The 10,027-nt window shown below is 38.9% G+C and overlaps 1 protein-coding gene across 2 annotated transcripts; it reads left to right on the forward strand.

Moving 5' to 3' along the window:
- Positions 1–226: 226 nt before the first annotated feature.
- On the forward strand, positions 227–6,567 carry RHOG (ras homolog family member G). Of its 2 annotated transcripts, XM_009868866.1 has the most exons (3): positions 3,866–3,936; positions 4,381–4,382; positions 5,630–6,567. In XM_009868866.1, the coding sequence occupies exon 3, from the start codon at positions 5,651–5,653 to the stop codon at positions 6,224–6,226; it is 576 nt and encodes a 191-aa protein (XP_009867168.1). In that variant the 5' UTR covers positions 3,866–3,936; positions 4,381–4,382; positions 5,630–5,650; the 3' UTR covers positions 6,227–6,567. The 2 variants fall into 2 exon arrangements, with proteins under 2 accessions (XP_009867166.1, XP_009867168.1); XM_009868864.1 differs by lacking the exons at positions 3,866–3,936; positions 4,381–4,382 and adding an exon at positions 227–244 and having other exon boundaries at positions 5,657–6,567.
- The last annotated feature ends 3,460 nt before the right edge of the window (positions 6,568–10,027 follow it).

Consider the following 10,027-nt stretch of genomic DNA (forward strand, 5'->3'; position numbering starts at 1 on the left):
TGTTAAAGCATCAGTATGTGCGTGGGAGCTGAACCTCCCGGCAGAGCACAGCAGAAAGTGAGCTTCCTCGATTCTGCTGTTCACATGGAGCTCTGGGTAGTGGACTGACTGATTTGTGCTGTGCTGCTGAAATCTGGCTGTGTTTTAAATTTTTTTTTTATTTTATTTTTTTTCCCTTTGCTATCACTCAGGTTGTTGCCATGTGTTTTGTTTCTCTTGCAGGTAAATGGCAGGACAGAAAGTAGTGTGAAAGCTTTGGAAGACCCTGAGAATTCCAAGTAAGTCGGTCATTGCTGAAGGGTATTAGGGATGAGGTCTCCTATGTAACTTTTTTACTCTTTCTTGGCATGCATTCTGAAAGTCTGGCGCATTTGGGGCTTGCCTAAACAATGGTGAGTAAGCTGACCTGTTGTGGAATAATAACACAGTCTTGATTAAATTACTAAGAGCCCCTTTTTCTTCCCTGTCAGGTCTGGTGCGGAAGCTGTACATGTGAAAAATCTTTTAACTTCTTTGCATGGGTGAGGATGGTAGGATGTACTTAGAACTGCCTTATCTACCCGGTTTGTTGTTTAAAGTTTCTGCCCAGCTTCACATATCAGGCAGATAAAGTCAATCATCTGTCATCTAGTTTTTGAGACTCAAAGATAAGCAATTAAGTCATTTAGATTTCTTCTTTCTGCTTGCTCAGGATAAAGCAGTATCAGACTTCTGAGCCTGCAAAACAGAGAGGGATTGATCAAAGGCTGAACAGTATGACATGGCTCAGTGCAGGTGATCTTGGCTGAACTCCTCATGTGTTTTCTGCTCATTTTTGGCCAAAATGAGGCCCTTTCCAAACTGGAAAGAGAGCTACAGAAGACCTGACAAACTGTGAAAATGAGGTTTTCAAAAAGCAATATCAAAGCTAAAGTCCAGCTAACAAAGAGGCATCTGGTGTTAACATAGCAAGGGAAGAGACATGTCCTGCTAAGAAGTAGTTTGCCAAGAATTTTCCAAGTGCAGGAAGCACAGAAAGTGTAAATTTAGAAAGCTCCAGAAGAAAGGTTCATGCTTCCTCTTTATTTTCTGTCACAGTTTTTTTCCTTTCTCTCAGCAGACAAGGAACTTTCCTTTAGAAGTATTAAAGGGAAGTTCTAGAATTTTTTTCTCTCTCAAAAAAGAATTTTGATGCAACATGAAGTTAGTCTGTGATTTCACCTATAATAGCTTCGTTAGCTAGGGAGGAAGAATGGAATCCAAATACTGAATTTCCCCAGCAAATGTCTGGCTGAGTTATAGGAGAGCAAACTGTCCACATTAGTGGTACCAGAAAGTATGTAATTAGATCAGAATGGGAGCAGCTCTCCGGAGGATGTCTCAACATGCCGATGGAAGTCTTGTACATTCCAAAGGAAGTGCCAGGTGTGCAGGCAGCGAAGGCAGACTTTACAGCATCTTCTGGAAGGAAACTAACCCAAACAGGAATAAAAAAGTTCAAAGGCACTGATGTACAAAATAGAAATAACTCCAATCTATGCATTTTTTGCACAAAATTTCTTTGTGGAGTGGTTGGGTTTGTGGTTTTATTTATTTATTTATTTATTTATTTATGTGTTTTTCATTCTTTGAAAATTATTCCCTTTCTGCTGTAACTGCTAGAACTTTTATTGTTCTAATGACTTTCTACCTTAGCTGTAATGGAATTCCTCTCTCTGGCAGGACTAAGCAACCCAAGTTACCTCTCACTACTTTGGGCTTTCTATTCACTCCTTTCTCTTGCTGAGTAACCTTTAAACTTGACTTTGAAGCTTGTGCCCTGATTTCTGTTTCTAAATTCAAAGTCTTGTTTTTCGTGTGTGACGTGTTAATCTGTATTTTTCTCTTTTTCAGTTTTTGTTACCTGTTATACGTGGAATTTTGCTCTGTAAAGTTTTTCTCAAAAATTTGTTCACCAAAAAAACTCCAAATAAACCCTAAACAAACTTTCTTGCTCTTGGTAATATTTGTGGGTAATTTTGTTTTCAGAGTATTTTTCTTACCAGCATATATTTATATTCAGATAGAATGCAGTGCCAAGTTCAAGAGTGCTTGAGAAATGAAAAGAATTTTCCATGCAAATTTGAACCCAAACTACTGCTGTCTTATAAGAGTTATATTGCTAGTCAAGATTGTTTACAAGAAAAAAATAAGTAGAGACTTTGTACATTTCAAACACTGATATGTGGATTTATTAAAAAAGGCCTGACAGAGGTAGTGTAGTTTCCTTGGTTGTGGCTTTAAAAAAAGCTTTGTCTTCCATATGTAAATCTTTAACCAAACCACACCTGCTCACAACATACAGGTTTCTGGAGTGTAGGGACGTCTTTCTACTCTGTTTTTTTTGACTGATTTATCTATTTGTGTTAGTACTAAATCATGTGTATCCTGGTGTGTATTTTTTTTCTGTACTGTATATGCCACACATGATTCCTTTCAGCTAAGACAATCTTATTGAAAGAACCCCTGCAAAGAAGCATAAAAGCCTACAGGCTTTTCAGTTGTATTTGTGTAGTTCATACTTTGCCTGATGCTTTGACATATTTACATGGAGTTATTTCCTATTGCAAATGTTACTTTTCTAAAATCCAGGCCTTAGTCTGGTAATTCAAGATATTAATGCTGTGAAAGAGAATTTGTGTCCCAGGCTTTTTTGTTACCTTACTACTGTTGTCCAGATTCAAAGCTCTAATGATCTCTTAAGTAAAGCCCCAACAAAATAATCTTTGCATAACAGGCTTTCAGTAGAAATTTAAAATGAGGCGGAATCAAGCTATGTTAACTGATGATGGTATGGGATACATGTAACTTTATAGTTTACCAGTATATGAAGCTGCCTTGCAATATTGGCATGATGATCTTCAAATATCAGCCCTGGTGTGTGCAGGTTAGGGGTGCACATCTGGGATACTCTGTCTTGCTGTGCAAAGCTCTGGATAGAAATGCATAGAGATGTAAGCCCTTGAGGGAGCTTGTGGTTGGTATTTTAAAGAGAGATATGTTTCCAAGCCTTTGCAATTTGTTTATTTTGGAAACTAGGAGCTGGGCATGTAAAAGACTTTGTGTATCTCAAATTACTTAGTTCCACCATCTCTGTGATGTCACTTGTTACCGACTGATGAAAGTAGCAGTCTGTTGCACAGGTAGTTCATCTGGAAAAAAAAATTGCTCTGGAACCATTGTTCACCACTAAGGTTGACTGGCACAGCATCTTCTAGTACTTCAGTTGTTTGAAGTAAATGCAGGAATAAGCTTTAAAACCTGCTCTCTGTCCAATTATAGTTTGGCAGCAATAGCAGCATATGGCGTTCCTCCCCTGTGATTCGTTCCCACCATATGCTACCACTGGTTTGATTGTACCAACATAGTTGATTGTGGTACTACTTGGTAAATTGGATGAAACACGTCCTCACCTTGTTTGCAGTGTGTGGTCAAAGCTAAGGAGGTGGTGTGCTGCCTGTCTGTGAAGGGGAAAGAGGGTTTGGGAAGCAGACAGCCTCATCGCTGGAGGGAGCATGGCAGTGTCTCAAAGCAGGTAGTGTTCTGCTCTCACAGGGAGAGCAGCAGTAGAGATGAGGATGATGAGTTATAGTTGCATCTTTGGGTGGAACAGTGTTATTAAGATACATTTGCTCTTTTGTCAGTTTGCTTGTAGCACTTAGACTCTGTGTTCAGAAATATTTTGTTGTATGCTGCCAGTAACAGTGTTCAACTTCTATTAATATAATGCTAAAATGTTTAATTTGTAGTGTTTTAAGTAATTTTGTATTATAAGGAGTTTTAGCTTTGGGGTTTGCTAAATGCAAGGAGCGTCTGTGTCTGTCTATTCATTCCTTCGTTCATTCCTAGCCCTGTTAAATGAAAATCTTGATGCAACTGTTCTGGATTAATATGTGCAGTTCTTCTGTCAGCTCTTGCGTTTGATGGGAGCCTTGAAATGGGATGACTTAATTTTTTGGTTTTGATGTATGATGAGACTCACATGTATGCATTTCTGCGAAAACTCAAAAAGTACTTGCAGATTTCATTTCAGGTGATTCATGCTGTTTTGGAAATGTAATTCCTGCCATTTTCAAAAAGGATAAACTGCTTCTGCATCTTCTTGTTTTTCTCAAAATTTTTCCCCTCGAATGTCCTCCTGGCTCTTTCAGAAGTGAGATTTCTGTACTGCTTCCCACCACTGACTGGTTTTCAGTAGTGCACGTGTACACAAATTGCTACTTCCTTAAGCACTTTATGTTGCAGTTTTGTGCCAAAGCTTAAGGCTCAGTACAGAAGAATTGTGTGTACTCTGAGTGGGAAGACAGCAGTATGTGAATACACATAAAAACTTAGTCAAAAAGGACAAAGCTGAAACTTAAGTGGTAATGAGTTGTTATTTGTTTGAATGGTCGTGAAGAGGAAGTTGGAGGGGAGGGGCTTTCATGACTTTACTATTTCTCATTTTCATATGTTCGTTTTGCTGTTTTGGTGGTGTTGGAGCTGTGATCTTCCTGGAATATTTGTTTCTTCTGTTTGAAATAGCATATTTGCTGTTGATTCCAAGTTGAGGATTGCTGATAGCACCTTAAAGGCATTTGGGTGAGAAAGCAGATGCAAGTTCCTTCTTGTTCAGGCTGCAGCATACAGCAAATGACTTCTTGTAGTTGTTCTATGCTATTTTCAGATTTCTTGCTGTTCATGTGATAAAAGTTTAGAGTGAATTGAGTTTTGGTCAATATCCATTTGATTATCAAACCTACTCCTCACATGTCAGGAAGGAGATAGAGAAGCCTTCAAGTGTCAGATATCTTCTGTAACAACTCCCTATTATGCTCAGGCTGTTTGATTGCTGATCTTCTACAGTGTGTTTTTCTAATGCTCAGTATAAGCTTTCTTTATTGTAGCTCAAGCCTCTTAAATTCTGTTTGTTCTGTCTCTAATTAGTGAGAATAATCTATCCTTGGCTTCTTTAGAAAAATTCTTTATGCGTTCTAATCTTTGTACTATGGCTAGCTATGTTTCAGAGAACACCTTTTTCTTGTATGTGCTACTTTCTGAACTTTTTGTCTGGTGTCTTCTAAATAATGCAGTTTATTGAGGTCTGATCAATCCTGAATTGAGTGAATTATTATTCTAAAGAGTAGCAGTCCAGCCCAGCAATGAGTATCTGGTTTATTATATAATTTTTTGGCCTTTCTGTGTGGTAAACTGTTTACACACTAGATTATGTAGACAAGAAGTGTGAATCTTGGAGAGTATGTGTGAACCTACAACAAACTGTCCTGTTATTAGGTCTGAGGTCAGATCCCTTTCCACCTGCAGGTACCTCTAAGGACTCGTCCCTTTGCATGTGGGAAATTGTCTGGTTGTAAGGCAAGATGGTGGGAATTTGGCTAATTTATACTTATAGGATTGGAATGCAGCCAGGTGTCACTGAGCTTTCAACTCATTGCAACTCCATTTCACTGTTTTTCTAGCCTGTGAGCTCTTCATAATGGCTTCTGAGACACTGAGGGTGTCTAGCTGTGATAAGAAATTGTTAACAATATTAAAAACACTTGCTGAAGTTTATCTTTAAAATGGCTGTCACTGAATGTGCTTTTCCTGACTTTTTTCTTGCTTTGTGCAGGACTCTGTCTCTGGGTAAAGAATGCAGACTATAAAGTGCGTAGTTGTTGGAGATGGCGCTGTGGGAAAAACTTGTCTTCTCATCAGCTATACCACCAATGCCTTCCCAGAAGAGTACATCCCTACTGTGTTTGACAATTACAGTGCTCAAATGACTGTTGATGGCCGGACAGTTAGCCTGAATCTGTGGGACACTGCAGGCCAGGAGGAGTATGACCGCCTGCGCACACTCTCATATCCTCAAACCAATGTATTCGTCATCTGTTTCTCCATTGGTAGCCCCTCTTCCTATGCAAATGTGAGGCACAAATGGCACCCTGAAGTTTCTCACCACTGTCCAAATGTTCCCATTCTTCTTGTGGGCACGAAGAGAGACTTGAGAAATGACCTGGAAACAGTTAAAAAGTTGAAAGAGCAAAGCTTGGCTCCCACTACCCCACAGCAGGGGACTTCCCTGGCTAAACAAATTGGAGCAGTCAAATATTTGGAGTGCTCAGCATTGAATCAGGAGGGTGTTCGGGAGGTGTTTGCTGAAGCTGTCCGTGCAGTTCTGTATCCTGTGACAAAGAAGAACTCGAGAAAATGTGTCTTATTGTAGTTACCTTGGATGGTGGATGTTTGAAGTTGAATATTGACTATCTTGGAGGGCTCTTAAATGAGTTAAATTGAAGATTTGCATCTTGCACTAACAGCTCTAAACATAAATGGTTTTTGCAATGAATATTCTTGCAGTCTTACTGCTTCAGGGAAACTGAAACAGGTTTTTTTTTCCAGCTAAGAGGTCAAATTTCTAAAGTTCTGGTCTCCAGCTTCTGTCCTTATTTAGTGGAGGAAAATAAAAGAATGAGGAACTTTGAAGCCAGAGTTCTTTACTAGATAGCCATCAGTTACTAGATTTGCTGAAAAGCACAAAGTCTGATAACTTTGCTTTAAGTTTAGCTGCTGCTTTTCTCATCCCTTATTTACTGACTGAATTTGTTTTATAAATACAAGTCTGGCTGTCCAGTTGTTTTAATTATCAGTTTAAAGCTTGAAAGTAATTTGTTTACAGGCACAAATGCCTGAAATATTACTGAGATTCACCTTAAGTGAACTGTGATCATTTATATTAAAAATTAGCATGATGCATGTTTAATGCAATGAGCAATACCCAGGGAACACCTACAGTGAAGCAGAAGCTGATTTCTCTTAATATAGGGAACTTAGGATAATGATGAACCACTCAAGTGAGTTTCATACTTTGAATTAGGGAGGTGGAAGTAGTTTAGATGCAAGTCTTCCATAATCTCATAAACCTAAGTTTTTATTTCACTCTCCAGAGAGACTTTGCACCCTGAGAATAAAGTAAACTTACATTCTCGGACTGAGGTAGCTGGAATAGCACTTCTCAAAATGAAATTTTCAGTGTGATCCCTCTGATGAATCCAAGAGACTTGATAGCAGCCCATTTGCTCTTGAGGAATTAAATGCTTCACTTCTTAATGTTCATGGGGTCACCACGTGTGATATTTATGTTAATTCCTTCGTTATCTTTGTGGGAGAACACTGAGAAAATGTTGAGATTCAATTTACAGGAACGAGGCACTCTTGTTTCTTCCTAGCAACTCACTGACAATTTTAGTTAAATTTGTAATGTCAAATGCCAGTCACTGGATAGGTTTACCTGGGCAGTTTTCTCCTCTCTTATTAGGTGATTAGTTACTATAAGCTCTTTTAAGTGTGTACTTTTTAACCTTCTTTAGCAGCTCTAGTGAGTGGGAGCTGGCTCTTATTTTCAGGATGTGTACTGTTCTTTATGTGTGATTCCGGGACCAGCTGAGGAGTGAGCTTCCTTAGACTTAACCTTACAGCTTGGTGGCATGAAAGCAGGATGCTTCAAAGATAACTTTGTGTGAAACCAATGGTGCTAGACTGGGCTTTGTTGTCTGAAGTTGACAGTACTGTCTTTGTCCAGAAGCAGCCTGAATTGGTAATTCAGAACTTGCTTTCTTATGATTCCCACACGTGCAAAACTGCACTGGTGTATACCCTGGGCAGAAAAAAGCCTCAATTTAGCAAGATAATAGAAAATATATCAATCAGGTTTTTAGGGGCCTTGTATTAATATGACCTTGCTTTCTCTGATATGGGCAAAAATACCAGGTGGATGAAACATTCCTATTTGTGCCCTAATTCCTCTCTTTGAAGAGGATGTGCCTTTCTTCAGCTGGTGTAACGGATGCAGACACTAACTGCAATTTTTGTATATCTGAGGTATGCTGGTACTGATACTGCTTTAGCAAACTGCATCTCATAGATTATAAACCGCAGTTAATCCAGATACTGGTATAAGTAGCTAGTGAACTAACACAGAGTTCCAAATATTGCTTGATCATAGGCAACACCACAACACCCATTATGCATGATGTTATGCAGAAGACTCTGCCTATTTTTCTTCACTAAGTGCCATTGCCTGGAGTGTCTTTATGTCTTGCACCTACAGAAGAAGTACTGTTCCAGATGTGGCTCCTACTGCAGTGCTCTGTAGGCTGTGAGGGTGTAAGAGTATTTCAGTGAGGTAACCTCTACTTGCCCGCACCTTTACTCTAGTAGTAGGCCTTTAGTGTGGGATTGACTTGGAGGCAGCAGTTAACTCTGTGCCTTGTAATTCAAGGTTATTTTCTGTAGGTAAGTTTCAATAACTGAGTAAATAGTTTATAATTGATTAAAATGTATTTATTTAAGCCAGTGCAGATATTTTTTTGTGATTTTTTTTTTTTTTTTTTAAAATGCTGGTCAGACCTAAATAAACTGTCTAGTTACCCTAGTGCAAGCTCATAACCTTTGTTTCATTCAGAGATGTACTTCAAAAAGCTTGTGATGTGTTTGAATTACTCCTATTAATTTCAACAACAGGCACCTCTTTTTTTTTCCTACGTAAACTTGCAATTTTGTACTGAAGCTAATACTGTTTTAAAAAGGTTTTACTTTTTTATATACTGAAGTCTTTTACATCTGCCTCTTTTTGTGGTTATTCGTAACTGGATTACAATAATTTTGAGAAGAAATCCTGTGAGCAAGCACACATTCATTCCGTTTCTGAAGGCTCACAGAGCAGCCATCCTGGTGTTAACTGGAAGAGAGTATGGTGCGATAAAATTCAGTTACTTAATTTGACTTGTTCATATTATTGATGACATTATGCTAGAACACTTTATCACCATCTAGATTACTTAATAAATGGATTGTGCAACAGCACTGAGAATATGGTGGTGATGAGCAGAAAGTTAAATTTGAACAGTGTAAAAAACTTTTTACTGACTTAGGAGTACCTCACTAATAGTCATTTATATGCCTTCTATTTCTGCCGCTTTTTTGCCAGGAGCAAAAGTCCTGCTGGCTGACAGCTGGTTTCCTTCAGCCTCTGCTTTTCATGATTATGAGCTTCAGGAGTGCATGGATCCAGTGAGCTTTCCCGTTCAGTGGGCATTCTCAGTTTGTGATCTTCTTTCTTTTTTTTTTTTTTCCTCCCTACAATTCTTGGTGCTTTTTATTGCAAGTAGTCCAGTACTTCAGTCTGCGATCCATTTCATTCCTCCTACATTCATGGTCTTTTTTTTTTTCTGTGAGCAGGTAACAAATACAGGTTTACACACTCCCACAGCTGAATTTTGTCTGGTTTTGGGATATCAGATAACTCACATTCAGCTATGTGGGTGTCCTGAACTGTTCAAGATTGCTTAGTTTGTTACCGAATAGAAACGCAATATGTATGTCTTAATTCGCAGAAAGAGACCCTCTATGAAGACACTGATTTTAATCTTATTTTGTGAATGATTTTTTGAAATGCTTAAGTGTTGTTTTAAATATAGCTGAAGCCATGCATGGGGAGCTGAGCAGTTCAGAAATTCTGTGTCTAAAGAATGTTAGGTGTGCTTAGATGTATAAGTGCTTTCTGCAGTTTATAGCTCTAGTTATTTCTATGAAATTTAAGGTAGAAGAGCCTCACACGGTGCTTTGTTTTCTAATACAAAACCTTGCTCTGTAGAAGCCTGGGAGCTGCTTCTTGGCCGACCCTGAGGAGTGGAGGGATCTCACTGGGGGTCTTGACCACCCAGTGGGCTGTGCGAAATGCCTGGCAGCAGTGGAAGCCAGCGACTCTTAAGTGTGGTACTGATACATACACTGGGAACTTGATTTCATACTAGGAAAGAAATTGTATTACAGCTGTTTCACAGGGTTTTTTTAAATTTTGAATTATGCAGGTTTAAGTTGTAACAAACTTTTCCTCATCTCTCTGGCTCTCGTATTAACTCACCATGCTGTTTGTAACGCACCTGTTCTAAACGTATTCTTTCCTGTGGAAAGCCAGACCCCGTTTCTTAAATGCAATAAATGACTTTTCGGTGACCGCCGGAGC

This window comes from Apaloderma vittatum, unplaced genomic scaffold (assembly GCF_000703405.1).
Source record: "Apaloderma vittatum isolate BGI_N311 unplaced genomic scaffold, ASM70340v1 scaffold23154, whole genome shotgun sequence".
NCBI lineage: Eukaryota > Metazoa > Chordata > Aves > Trogoniformes > Trogonidae > Apaloderma > Apaloderma vittatum.